Source organism: Penaeus monodon, chromosome 4 (genome assembly GCF_015228065.2).
Source record: "Penaeus monodon isolate SGIC_2016 chromosome 4, NSTDA_Pmon_1, whole genome shotgun sequence".
NCBI classification, from domain to species: domain Eukaryota; kingdom Metazoa; phylum Arthropoda; class Malacostraca; order Decapoda; family Penaeidae; genus Penaeus; species Penaeus monodon.
In genome coordinates this window covers 42,576,888-42,592,352 of record NC_051389.1, presented here as the reverse complement: position 1 = coordinate 42,592,352, position 15,465 = coordinate 42,576,888, and the positions used below count along the sequence as shown (strand labels likewise).

At 37.9% G+C, this 15,465-nt stretch overlaps 1 protein-coding gene across 2 annotated transcripts in view; it reads right to left on the bottom strand.

Moving 5' to 3' along the window:
• Positions 1–883: 883 nt before the first annotated feature.
• Positions 884–15,465, bottom strand: part of LOC119572231 — a 16,235-nt gene continuing 1,653 nt past the window's right edge. The window contains exons 2-7 of one of the 2 annotated variants that reach the window (XM_037919212.1): positions 14,883–15,024; positions 13,164–13,244; positions 11,506–11,656; positions 5,059–5,258; positions 2,048–2,197; positions 884–1,758 (exon numbers count right to left, since the gene is read on the bottom strand). In XM_037919212.1, the coding sequence (XP_037775140.1) occupies positions 1,467–1,758; positions 2,048–2,197; positions 5,059–5,258; positions 11,506–11,656; positions 13,164–13,244; positions 14,883–15,024 (1,016 nt within the window). In that variant the 3' untranslated portion in view covers positions 884–1,466. The remainder of the gene's footprint in view (positions 1,759–2,047; positions 2,198–5,058; positions 5,259–11,505; positions 11,657–13,163; positions 13,245–14,882; positions 15,025–15,465) is intronic. The other variant, XM_037919213.1, reaches the window with a different exon arrangement.

Genomic DNA, 15,465 nt, shown 5'->3' with positions numbered 1-15,465 from the left:
TGACCTGAGCGTAGTCCATCTTGCTGCGGTAGTAGAACCAGGAAGGTGCAGTTAGGACGGTCATCGTCGGCGAGGACGTTGAGTCACAGAAAGTTTTACATACCTGGTAGCGAGTCCATACTCTGGGTACAGACAGGAGTCAGTGACGGATTGGTCTGGCAACAGGACCTGAATCTCGATCAACAAGAGCTTGGAAGTCGGTCCTATGCAGAAGGACCAAGCTGCGTGTCTTCAAGGCCTTGATACTTCCAGTTTTGCTCTATGGAAGCGAAACCTGGACGCTATCCAGTGCCTTGGAGTCTCGCCTTGATGCCTTTTGTAACAAGTCCCTTCGCCGGATCATGGGGTACAGTTGGCAGGACCACATATATATATTGTATATAATATATATATATATATATATATATATATATACATATATATATATAAAAAATATATATAATACATATATATAATATAATATAATATATATATATATATATATATATATACATATATATATATATATATATATATATATATATATATATATATATATAATATATATATATATATATATATATATTATGTATGTATCATAAATATCTATAAATATTTATATAGTATATATGTATATATGTATATATGTATATATGTATATATGTATATATGTATATATGTATATATGTATATATGTATATATGTATATATGTATATATGTATTATATATATATATATATATATATATAATATATATATATATTATATATATATATAGGGGCTGAAGATAAGGCAATACAAAATTCATTAAGCTGAGGACTGAGCTCTAGCTCCTATGTCCTATGCCCCTAATGATAAAAGCGGGCATTTGGATTCAGGGGGGAGGGGTATTATAAATAAAATATCTGGTTGATAGTTTATTGATAACAATACTTGGAAATCTATAAAAACTCAAGATGATTTATGTTTTCTTTCTGTATTTATCTACCTTTACAAACAAGCTAACATGTCATCTTCAATACCTTCATATTTCATATTCATATGTACTCTAATTCCTAGAAATAGCTTGTATGTGAGCTTTCCAATCATTATTAAACAAATGTTATCTCTGACTTTGATAACCATATAATGTTGGTCATTCTAAACAGAAAACATCCGTGTCATCTACAATATATGCATACTAAATAGTTGTACTAACATAAAAATAAACATGAATATAGCATGCAAATATCACAATGTTAATCTGTAAAACAATGTTTTCCTGAAAATCCACTGGAATTATGGAGGTAAAATTTTTCAAAACTTGAGGACTCAAAATATCCTATTAAGAACATATTAAGTATCATTCACACCATTTTAAACACAAAAGCAGAAACTATATTACTATTAACAGTTGTTAAAGCAGCAGCAAATGAAAAAAACACAAAAAGATTTTGTTAAAAATAAAACTGAAACAAGTTATCCATAATCACTCATACTAAAGCTCATTATCGTCGCCTGGTAGACTTCTTCCCCTTATCATTAAGCCAGTCATACAGGTTCTTCGATGTGACACTGACACCATACTGAGTTTGCATGAACTTGCAGGTAAAGGCAATACGACTAGCTTCTGAAAGATTGGGATCCAATGATCGGAAGAAAGTCAGCGTTGTCTCTTGGTGTTTGCTTTCTGGTAATTCATAATTGGTTACTTCTGTACTGACTGAACGGCCCTTCTTCTGAACCCACTGATATAATGTCTTGGAGGAAAATTCTCTTGAATACTTCATGGAAACATATCTGTTTAAATGAAAAATTTATCAGAATGAAGGAAAACTATAAATAAAACATATCTTGATTTCCCAATTAATGTTTTGAAAATTCTCAACAATAACTTTAAATAAGAAACTTGCAAATACCCTCTACATTAATATATACAGTAGGCTACCCATAATTAAAATAAATGCTTAACCTAAAAGTACTTCACATTCACTATGAAAATATAATTATATTTTCAAATGACAATACATAACAACAGTCAAACTCTTTATACTTCATCTCCCCTGAACACTTTTATAACTACACTTACTTGCATGTTAGAGCAATACGTGACTGCTCTGTTTGTGACGGGTTAAGATTATCAAAGAAGTACAGGATATCTTCTCTCTGCTCTTCTGGCCAATCTGGGACCATGCTCTTCCGTGCTGTGCTCTTCCGTCCACTGGTCTTGACTGGAGGTCTGAAAAATAATGATTATGTGAACAGAACCATAAAAGGTTGTGTAAAAAATATATCAGAAATAACTAATCAACTGTTCATTTCCCAAAATCATCTCTGAAGTCAACCAACTGACTCTGAAAAGAAAGTAAACAATACAGTAATATCATTATTATCATGAAAATCCAAGAAAGGCCAGCAGTGTCATAGTCCTCCTGATGAGCAAACATGAATATGAAAAAAGGGGGAAAGGAAGGATAAAAGATTAAAAATTAGCATAACAGTAGTGATTTGTAAATTTTTTGTAAGCTTTAAATTTGTTGACAGCGACTTCAGAAACAATATCATTAGGAAATAAATTCCATACTTTAGTCATAGAAATGCTAAATGTCTGGGAAAATTGACTGGTTGAGGAAGACTGGCTGAAATGCACTTGCATGCACTAGCAAACTCAGAAGCGTTAGGCGAACAGGAACATATTGAGCTGGCAATGCACTATGAAGAGGATGTTAATTATTAACAATCTTAAAAAATAAAGTCAGAGCCCTAACCATTTGATAATGTTCAAAGTGCATATTAAGATTATGTAACAGAAACTTGATTAAGTTAAAGGAGTGAGAAACTGACATTATATAAAATACAATGATACATGCAACAGGTTTCCCTCCTCGCAATAATTAATGGTTAATGTTTTTTTAAACCATAAACACATAAAAGATCATGTATTACTAAAGGAAGGTACAGTATTGAAAAGGGAAAAGAGGGGGGTGAGTTAATAATTATGAGCTATATGGGTAGGTAAAGAGAAAGGAGAGAGAGAGAGAGAGAGAGAGAGAGAGAGAGAGAGAGAGAGAGAGAGAGAGAGAGAGAGAGAGAGAGGTGGGAGGAGGAGAGGGAGAGGAGAGAGGAGAGAGAGAGAGAGAGAGGAGGGAAAAGAGAGAGGAGGAGAGAGAGAGAGGGAGAGGGGAGGAGAGAGGAGAGGGAGAGGAGAGAGAGAGAGAGAGAGAGAGAGAGAGAGAGAGAGAGAGAGAGAGAGAGACGAGACAGAGAGAGAGAGAGAGAGAGACAGGAGGAGAGAGAGAGAGAGGAGAGACAGGAGAGAGAGAGAGAGAGAGAGGAGAGAGAGAGAGAGAGAGAGAGAGAGAGAGGGGAGAGAGAGAGAGAGAGAGAGAGAGAGAGAGAGACGAGAGAGAGAGAGAGGAGGAGAGAGAGAGAGAGAGAGAGAGAGAGGAGAAGAGAGAGGGAGGGAGAAAGAGGAGGGGGAGGAGGAGGGCAAACGAAAAAAGGGGGTGTCTAATATTGGGGGGAGAAAAGAGAGGGGAAGAGAGAGAGGGGAGAGAAAGAGGGAGAGAGAGAGAGAGGGGAGAGAGAGAGAGAGAGGGGGGAGAGAGAGACGAGAGAGAGAAGAGAGAGAGAACGAGAGAGAGAGAGAGAGAGGAGAGAGAGAGAGAGGAGAGAGAGAGAGAGAGAGAGAGAGAGAGAGAGAGAGAGAGAGAGAGAGAGAGAGAGAGAGAGAGACACACACACACACCACACCACACACACAGATTAGATTGATAGGTAGATCAATCTTTTATATTTACATATATTCTGTGGCCATTTCCTGTGCACTGGTAGACACCTAAGCACGCTGTCAGCAAAACTGCTCATTGAATGAGGAGGCACCATCAAATAAGGTCAAGTTTAATTGACAACACAAAAAGAGTTCTCAAATCCCTCTATTTAAAGCAGAAATTGTACTGCTTTTTCTTTATTCAAGCTTTTCTATCATGTTTTCAAATATACTAATAAAAAAAGTTCTGATAAGCAAAGGCTTAGTGCATGTATAGACACTCTACAATCCAATGACTATTCTGGTGTCTGTATCACTGGGGGTCTGCCAAGGTGTAGACATCAAATGGAGTCCATATCAAAGGGTTAACCCATTGGATCCAGATGCTTCACATGCTATCATGTGACCCAAAATACAGGCATTAGGCAATTCTTGTGGCATATTGTGCAGTCACCAAAGCACCCAGATCCTGGTGGTTAATAGCATTAAATAAAAAAGGAAATTCACAAAATGAGAATAACAGGGGAGGTTGGGTGGGCCTACTAACTGACTTAGGGTTTGTTGACCCACTAAAGATGTTTTAAACCAAAAGAGTTGGGTACAAATGGGATACTACCTACACCCCACCAACCTGTCCACAACCTTCAATACTGCCCTCTAGCCAATTTATGATACTGCAGTCTAAGCAAGAATGAAAAGGTCAAAAGCAAAAGTTGCTATGCAAAAGAAATTGGGGGGGGGGGGAGAAACATATGGAGCTCATAAACCTTCAAATGAAATATCTCAGTTCACCAACTTTTCACCGTGGCAACTACTCTTTCAAGCAGCAGTCGACCAATAATGGCCAGACAGGTCTCTTTTTATTTGTGAATTAAGTGGTTACAGTTATTACTGTGCCAAATTTCAATATTACAATATTACAAAAATGTTATTTTCAACTTTTCCCCTACATCTCAAAAGGCAATGAAAAAAAAAAGCTCAGTGAGTTCCATCAGGTTAATAATTGAGAGTTAATTGCATAAATCCTCACTTCCAAAATTTTATCATTCAAAATTTAAATCCTAAACTTCCATTAGTACCCACATAAAAAATATAGGTATCTGAACTCACCTTTAACAACACAATTCCTATTCAAAATTCTATATTCAGTGACACATTAAATCTATCTGAAGATAACCAGGATTACATTAGCAAGCAGATAACAATCTATTACAGATTTCACTCATTCACTGAATGATGCATGCTTCTCTATGAAATATGAAACAATACTAAATACCTGGAGTTCTTGAACAGAAGACGAAGCAGTCAAAAAAGAAAACATTTTCACTCACTTGTCAAAACCAAAGGAGAAATCCTCTAGCATAGTGTCTTCTTTACTCATGGGTGCTGCAGGTTCTTCAGCCTCCATTGATTTTGACTTTTTAGGAGATATATTTTGCCTCTCAGAAACTGGCCTCTTTGGTGATGGGTTTTGTACTGGTCTGGGTGAAGTTTTTTCCAAAACAGACCCTGCACTGTTAATAGAGATATCCTGTGGATATAAAACATGTTAAAATACGATGTACAATAATGGAACTCAAACATAAACCTTAGAAAAAATAATATTTCTCATTAATATTGCAGTGAGACAACTAACCTTAAGATACTCCTAATGGGAATATCTAGCTGCATGTACTGTCACAAACTAAGTCCCTGAACCCCACCCTCTCCCACCCCTCCTGCACGAATGGTACATGAGGTAGGATGGGAAGTGGGGAGGAAGGGTCTGTGAGGGGGGGTATAGGGGTGAAAGTCTCACCCATTTGCTCAAAAAAAAAAAGTTATTATTATTACCTTGTTTATACAACTTTAGATTGACAAGTAAGGTGATAATTTGAAATTATTAAACCAGTTGAGAAGTGGGAGACAATTCAGCACTGCCCAAACATTTGCACAAATCTTGTGAATTCAGTGCCTTCAAGCCTTCTGAATGTCATCAAGGATGTCTGAGGTTCAACTAAAGTGTAGTGGCAGTATAGAGTTAAAGAAACCAATATAAAACTTGGGTGTGACATAAGTCATTCCAATACACTATCTTTCACTCCACTTAGCTTGTGCTGAGCAGAACTCACAACAGACTCACAGCTGAGGATATTATATAAAGCAAATCTCAGGTATGACTAAATATAATGATTAAATATAATTATACAGTAACTCATATTTTAAAAAAAGGAAATTATTCCTGTTGTAGCAGCACGACCCCGCAACCTGGAGTTCAGCGTAGTTACCCAGGTTGGGTCACACAGGTCCACAGCCATGTCCGCGCTCATTGGACAGCGGGCTCCCCTCGTTCCCTGCGTGCTTACACAGCGCTAGTGTATTTAAGCCGCAGAGCCTGAAACGAGATCAGCATTCCCCGATCCTCCAGCAGAACCAGACAACAGCAGCAGCACCACAAGGACTGCCCAGTCCTTTAACCGACTGGGGAGCCTGCCAGCTCCCCAGTTGATCACCGACCTCATCTTCTGCACCCAGCCATACTAGATGACACCCTATAATCTTCTATACTGGTGACCACCAGAGTGACGATATGGTATTTCGCTCGCTCGCTTTGCTCACTCTCTGGAGGGGGAGTACCTGTAGCAGCACGACCCCGCAACCTGGAGTTCAGCGTAGTTACCCAGGTTGGGTCACACAGGTCCACAGCCATGTCCGCTCTCATTGGACAGCGAGTTCCCCTCGTTCCCTGCGCCCTTACACAGTGCTCGTGTATTTAAGCCGCAGAGCCTGAAACAAGATCAGCATTCCCCGATCCTCCAGCAGAACCAGACAACAGCAGCAGCACCACCCAGTCCTTTAACTGACTGGGCATCCAGGTATATTCCAGGCTGCCTGAGAGGTTGATAATTTGGGATGGCAGAATGTGCAAATGAGTGAGCTGAATGACAGCTTGTTTCAAGAGTCTACAATGAATAACACATGGTTTGTTACCAAATGGTTTTACGTTATCACCTTAACCCTTACCGGACGGGTGGTATTCATAGTGGCCCGGGCCCCGCTGCCGGGGGCTCATATCATCACCCTAGTATGGCAACCGCTCTCCCTTGTCTTTTCTTCATAATACTAAGAACCTATGTTGTATTTTCAGTATTATTATTTTCTAAGGTCTCTATTTGCCATATTTCCTGATAAATCAAGATTGTAGGATACTTTTGTTGTTATATAGACTCCATAGTTGATCATTATTCACTCTATAGTCTGAATAAAATAAGTAGTGTGTGGTATCATGGAGTTGAAAGCGTAGGTTTTGTTTTATTTTCTTCTGCATTTTTTTCTACTTATTTTATAAAATAAACTAGTTTCAACAGGTTAATATTATCACTTCCATATAGATATAATTTTATGTTCAGTGTTTTTATAAATACGTGATTTTTTTTTTTTTCTTTTTTTTTTTTACAAAAATACATATCGGTATTCTCACGTGGTTTTACATCATCACTTTGTGAATACTTTACAATATCTCTGGCCAATGTAGTCGATTACCGACATAATTTTTTTTACACTCACCTCGGAAGCCTGAGAAGCCTTTATGAAATGCATAGTATAGGGAAAATGTGAAAAAGTGTTAAAAACTACTTAATCATATTTTCAGTGGCAAAAAAATAATACTTTGCCATAATTGCAGATAGTCCAGGCATGCCATGGCATGTAAGTACATGCCACCCGTCGGGAAAGGGTTAATATCACTTATCAGTTAAGTAATATAAAGTCCTATACACAAAGTGACAAGTTAACAAAGTCAATGAAGTTGATGTTGCAACTATTACTTAGTCATATTTTTCAATTCAGTAAGAAAAGATTTGTATAATAACTCAAAGTACACACACAAACTTGTGTATGAATACTTCCACAATGTAATACTTAAATACTGAGTAAAAATAACTGAATTCGTATTTCATATTTATTTTTAAGGACTATGTAAACCAAATTTTAACCCATTCAAGGAGGTGTCACATCAGTGTGACGTCCAGAAAATGGCTCATTGCCAGGTGTCTCATATGTGTGACGCTGTTCTTCCAGCCCCCGTCTGCCAGGTGTCTTACCCACGAGACATAGTGTAATGGACCTCAGGGACATCTGTTATGTGTACATGGATAGTTTCAAGATGATTTCTACTACTATTATTTTTTTTACACGTAACCACTAGTTACATCATGAGGTCATGTAAAGAAGTGAAGTTACTACTTCAATTTAACTGGAGTTTGAAGTTGTATACAAGGATGGAGGGAATAGGGGTTATGTGCAGAGAAAGAGAGAGAGACCTACAAAAAAAAAAAATTATAATAGTAATAGTAATAGTAATAATAATAATAATAATAATAATAATAATAATAATAATAATAATAATAATAATAATAATAATAATAATTATAGAAATAATAACAATAATGAAAACAAAAATAAAGTTGTGGCTTTGAAGGGAGGAGAGGAAACAGAGATAGATAGATAGACAGACAGACAGATAGCCAGGCAGGTAGGGAGAGGTAGATAGAGAGACAGAGGTGTGTGTGTGTGTGTGTGTGTGTGTGTGTGTGTGTGTGTGTGTGTGTGTGTGTGTGTGTGTGTGTGTGTGTGTGTGTGTGTGTGTGTGTGTGTGCGTGTGGTTGTGTACGCGATTGTACCGTCACAAAGATGAAGTGACGCCATGAAAATAAAAGTAAGTGACATCTTGAAAAGGAAGTGACGTTATGAAAAGGAAGTGACGTCATGAAAAGGAAGTGACATCATGAAAAGGAAATGACATCATGAAAAGGTAGTGACAACATGAAAAGGAAGTGACGTCATGAAAAGGAAATGACGTCATGAAAAGGAAGTGACGTCATGAAAAGGAAGTGACGTCATGAAAAGGAAGTGACGTCATTTCAGACACCATCTTTATTCTCAAAAAACACACACACACACACACGCGCGCACACGTGGACAAACATACGCACTCACACAGAGGATGTGATGTCACTTACAGCCACCATCTTACTTCCAAATATTAGTAAATGACATCACATACGGAAGTGATGTCAGTACTGTTAATTTCCACGTTTCCCAGCAGGAATTTTCCCGTATATGTAGGTGTTTGCACCTCATTCATTACTCGCTCTTGCAATACCTCGACCAGAAGCTCCTCTTGCTCTGAGGTTGATGACCTTCAACCATCAACTTCTTTGGTGCCTCCTTCAAAGGTGCCTCGGCGACACCCTTTGCGCCGATTGCCTTCTCCCCCCTCTTCCAGGTCATCCACCTTTTTTGACTACTCCTCCGAGGAGAGTGGGGATGAGTGGCTCCCCAGGAGGTCAGAGGAACAGCAAGACCCCACATTCGACGTCAGTTCGGATGAGGACCTGGACTACGTCTAACAACTGGATCTCATAATGGATAGTGACAAACCACTATTCGTGTGTTGAAAAACTTAGGTCCATGAATGCCCCGGGGACAGACAGGTTCGTTTGGAAGAGGAAGGATAATGTCCCATTCCGCCATGGGTCCGAGACGACCCAGGCGTCAAGGCGCCGCTGGATGTTTCCAGTGCACCACTGGAGATCTTATTGTGTCTCTTCTTGGAAGATCTCCTTGATTACATCATTGAGGAGACCAACTGGTAAGTTATTGCTTATGTGTTCTTTCTATTTTTATCCATACTGAGTAAATATATTGCATTGAGCAGCCAGAATGTATTACTTACTTGTTTTTCTTTTCCACTCCCACAGGTATGTGGTTGCCCACCCTCCTGCCACTTCCCCTCACATGAGGAAGTGGATGCCCACGTCTAGGCAAGAGGTCATGACATACCTTGGGATCCGAGTGATAATGGGGTTATGGAAACCCTCCAATTATCGCGACTTCTGGTCGACCAACCTTGTCTGATGAAGTTTGGTGGCTTCCAAACTGGTATACGTCGCCAAATCATTTTCATCTGCTGCAGTCACAAAGGCCAAATGCGATAGGGACAGCCCGGCTGAACAGGAAATTCATGCCCAAGGACCTCATAGTGAGGAGGAAGGGTGATGTTGATTACTGCAGCAGTAAGACTAGCATTGTGCCCTTGATGTGGAAGGACTGCAGCAATGTCACCATGATGTCTACTGTCAATACCACTGCCATGGATGGGGACAAGCCGTTGGTAGTAAAAAGATTACAACATCGGCATGAAAGGTGTCGACGTTGGTGATCAGATAGCCAGTTACTACCCAATGACTCACCGCTCTAAGATCTGGTACAGGAAGGTCTTCTTTTTCCTCTACGACAAGGCCATTGTCAATACCTGGGCAGTCCATCGTGCCCTGGGATCAGACAAATCACAGGGCCTTCCAAGTTGGCCTCACCTCTGAGCTCTTTGGGCAGTTCAGAGAAGGGGCTGACTCTACAAGGAGTAGAGCTGTGCCATGTCCATCTACGGCCGCTCCTCCTCATAATCAAATGCACTACGTCTCAGAGATATCTGGCAAGAAGAGGAGGGTATGCATGGACACAGATGGAACAGCAGGAACTACTGCGCAGACTGCAATGTTTGTTTATGCACCTACAGGTGTTTTGAAGAGTGGCATGCCAGTTTATGAGTGGTGTCTAACAAACAATAGATAATATCTTTTTTATAAAATCTCTGATTTCTCCTCACAATATGTGGTCAAATATGTTACTGAGAGTAACACACATGGCATTATAAGCAAGTTTGGACTCTATACTAAAACTTCCATCCATTACAAGTGATGGGACTGCATTTTAACTTTACAAGCACGCGAAACATTGTGTTCTGTTCTCAAAAGCATAAACTTCAATATAATCCCAAAGGCTATAAAATGGGGCGTAAAACTAGTGCTTACACTCGCAGTGAGTGGTGTGCATGGGGGTCCCCGGCCACTATATTTGTCACCCAGAAAGTAGGGTGTATGGCACTACAAAGCACCCAATCGCGAGTGGGATAATGCCTTTTCACACAGTCAAAAGATATTTGAATGTATATGCTTATGACTTAAATAGCAGTAATCTGAACATAAAGAAGACTTGATGTACATTATATCATGTGGAAAGGATAATAACCCCCCCCAAAAAAATAAACAAATAAATAAAAATGAAAATAATAATAATAATAATAATAATAATAATATTTGAATCCACTTGTCTCAAAGGATGGAAAGAATTTTAGGTCACTTAAGACTGGTCTGACACAGTTTCCCCAGCATTATGTACACACTGTAAAATAAGTATCAGTGCATCATATACACCAATCATTATGACACAACAAAACAAAGGAAAGTGAAAAGTAGTGGCCGACTTAATACACATTAGTAGCCCTGGTGTCAAATCCAATGCATAGATCACCAGCCAGCAGGATATTACAAACAGTAGTAAAAGCCTTTTTTGTAGCATCTTCAAAATCCTAACACATGCTAGCCCTTTACACACACATTACTAGAATTTGTTGAAACAAATTTTTGTTTTGCATGTCCCTACCTTGATACAATGTGATCCACTCCAGCCAGCCAATCAGAGAACATTACTTTGCAATGCATACTGCAGAAAAGAGCTAACAGCATTGCAAAGAGGAGGCAAGGAGTCTTGATATCACACATGAGTATACATATGGCCTGAGCTTACAAACCACACACCCAGGTGATTCAGCAGTCAAGTAAACCTAGTTCCTGAAATTTGGTTCATGTGCAAATTACAAGTCACCTTGATCCAATGGGTTAATTCTAAGAAGAAGAAAAAAAGAAGGTTCAGATAATTATTATAAGAATACTCACCGGGTGATATTGGACTTCTGGTGTTTTCCTAATATCTGGCTTAATCTTAAAAGATATTTCTGTGTCTTCTTCATCAGTGCTTGCTTCACTGGACTCCTGGACGCGAGATGCAATGCTCCGCCTGCCTCGTTTTCCTCCCTTTGTAGTTGTGCTGTAAAGTTTCTATCATTATTAGTTTCTATCATCACCTATCAAAAAGTAAAACTGATAACAAAATTTACCAGTTATACTTATAATATCTAAGAAATAACCTTAGAAGCACATATAAACCCTAACATTATTTTTAAGTAAATAAAATCCCAGTAACAGATTTAAAACAATAGCACTAACAAAACAAAGCAATAGCACTAACATACCCCAACCTCACCAACCTTTACTTGAAATAGACTATTAACCCATAACTGACGGGTAGCATTCATAGAGGCCGGGGCCTCGCTGCCGGGGGCTTATATCGTCACCCTAGCATGTGCGACCACTCATGCCAAATACCAGCATCCCATGCCATTTCTTCGTAATACTACGAAGATATGTTGTATTTTCAGTTTTCATTATTTTTTACTGTCTCTACTTGCCAAACTTCATGATAAATCGAGACTGAAGGGTATTTTGTTGTTATATAGACTCCATAGTTGATCATTATTCGGTCTATAGTCCGAATAAAATAAGCAGTGTGCTGCATCATGGAGTTGAAATCGTCGGTTTGTTGCATTTTTTTGTTTGAAGCATTGTAAAAATGAGAAAGTGTTAAAACCGACTTAATCACACTTTCACTGGCAAAAAAAATAATCTTTGGCCGTGATTGTAACAAAAAAAAAAACTCATGGCATGTCCATACATACTCTATGGCATGTGCATACGTGCCCCCAGCAGATGGTCCCGCCATGCCATGGCATGTGCGTACATGCCACCCGTCGTCAATGGGTTAATTGTTGTGAATGGGTTAAAAACTGATAACAATTCAATCTTGTTAAAGCATGCATTTATAGTATTAAAAACTGATAACATTTAACATTGATCTTATTAAGTGTGTAGGGCCAAGTAAATCAGTGTAAATGTGCAAATGTGTGTTGATTGAAAGGTGCTTGCACAGCATGTTTATGAGTGTATTCTAGAGCTGTCTACCATACCTTGTGTGGGAACCTGATCTAGTCATGAATGATGCATGGAATGTTTGTAAGGACATGTTAATGAGATATGCAGTGTTTTATGGGCATATGACTTGCAAGTATTTCTAGTATAGGAAGTGAGTTAATACTCTTCCTTATCAATATTAACATGTTTGTGTGTGATTTTATACACTATGTTCAGCCTATGTACCAGTCTGTAGGGTTCTACTGACTGTATGTTACGGTTTAAGGTAATCTTTCCGCTTTGCTATTTTAGCCTTCAAACACTTTAAGCTCAAAGAAGGTAATTTCTATTGACAAAGTAAACTTGAAATACATCCCATTCAGTTCTTAAGCTGTTAATATGTATACTATAAATTTAAAAACTATAAAGCAGACAATGAAACACAACAGTCCCATAACACTCATCAAGAGCAATATTTTGATAATCACTTCATAAAGCCACAGTTCTATTATGTTAGTTCTGCAAAATTATCTTTCCACAATTAGAAGCTTCAGCAAACAATATCACATATCTAATCTAAGATTTACATTACTACTGGTTGATGCTGACAAATCAGGCCTCCCTCACCAAGGAGAGTTCGAGCACTCATGCAGCCAACTGCATCAGCCCTAATAAAATAAATCTTCAGTGAGCAGTCAAAAACAAGATATCCATTGTGAAAAATAAATTCTATAACTCCATTCCTACACTGGATCTCAATTTCACACAAAACACTAATAAGTAGGGCTAGTAGGTCCTGGGTAGTGATTCTTAGCTGAGTTAAAGAGTTCAGTGTTTAGAGATTGAATAATAGAGTCACTTCAATATCTGCTTCATATGGTGAATCAAATGATTACTGGCATTAAATGAAATTTGACTATGATCTCATTGGTAAATGTTAACAAGACACCCAAAGTGTTTTTCAAAATGCATTTTTTTTAAATATATAGGACCTCTGTTTTATCACCATCCACTTGAAACTTGGTGAGTAATTGTTCAGAACAGGACAGCATGGAACATGATCATTGACTTGTTTCAAGGAAGATCAATATACCTTCCCAACATATACTCAGCAAGATAGAGCTGGGACTGGTTCCATATCTGGGGATAGGGGAAGTTGACAAAGGAGGTTAACCAAAATATACAGGTTTACCCTTGCCATAATATCAAGTGCAGAGACCACAGCATTGCTGGACTCAACAACACAGCACAAATGTCTTTGAAAAATAATTGTGGCTTTCCATTTCCATGTCAAATAGTATTGTTTAAGGTGTTTTTTATAGTTATTTCCTCAGTTTTTCTCTAGCTTCACAAAGTCCCATTTAAAAAAAATTATCAGTTGCTGTGATCTGTGATGGCCTAAAATCTTAACTCAAGTGATCAAAGCAACCTTTGCATCTCTGACAATCCAGCAAAGGCTAATAACTTTTACCATGAATATTCTGGCATAGGCAAATGAAAAAATAGTTAAAGGCCTATGTTCCCAGAATAAACAAGGTAGACATTTCTTTGCTTTTACAGGAAGGATCAGGCCATGGTAATGGCTTGAGGCACTGCAGGGTATATTGTAAACATTCATCAAAAAAAGTTAAGGAAATACATATACATACATCAATAATTATAAATGTACACATAAACACAAACAGAAACTAGTGCATACATGCACATATACACACCCACCCACCCACCCACACCCATGTCTAAATATCAGCAGGATTCATAGTTACTTTTTTGTAAAGATTGGATAGACATGAAAATTTCACTGCAAGCTGTTAGTAACAAACTTGCCCAAAAGTAGATAGTAAAAAAATTATATTTCAATAGACAGAGAGATATATAAATATATAGATAGATATGAATGTATAAATATGTATATATCATATCAGCCTACATATATATGTAAATACTAAGTCCTAAATATATATCTATTTAAATACTTAGGCCTACATATACATTGACAAACATATATGAGCAAAATAAATGAATACATAATAGGATGAGGGTCATTGTTAATTATTGGCTTATGTTAATTATTGTAATTTCTCCAATCTATAATAAGATATTAGCAAGAACTATGGGGAGAAACTATTGGGCATTACAGCCTCATGATATCTTTCATGAATAATGTGTTTAAAGACATTGGGGAAAGGTAGTATGGAACTTTGTGGATACAAAAATGTTATCGACGAATCGGAAAGTCAAGTGAAAAGCGACTATGAATATGGCTATATATGTTAATCATATTTGCTGTACTATTTCTCATTCACCTGGTGCTCTTTGAAGTCGTGGTGGTGACTTGCCTCCTGGTCTCCTTTACAACAACTGGCTGAACTGGCTCTACAACTGGCAACGGCTCTGGCTCTTTTATGTTACTGATGAGAGATAACAGTGGTGTCCTTGGGACATTGTCTGAAAGTGTATATAATTATGTTAGAATACATTAATCTCCATGGCCTAAAGATGAATACAAAAAAAAATTCTTTCTAACAAAACACTGGTAAATGTAAAGAATACATATGTGTCTGTTATGCCAAACTCATTCATCCATCATGAGCTTTCACAATTTCATTGGCAGATAAAAGGCAAACAGAACTCCTCCACTGATAATAAAGATAGAGCTTGTCAACCTCCATGGCAAAATGTCATCAATAAAGAAACCAGTTCTAGCTCTCTCTTGACAGAATTTACATGTTGAGGGTCTAATTCAGTATCAAATGGATTTAGACAAAACATGGTTAATCTAATGACAAAAAAAAAGGAATTTTTCACACCTTCAAAATAACCGATTGTGACAATTTTGGTATTAATTGATTCCTCTCATCCTCTATGACATATATCTATAGGAATTAT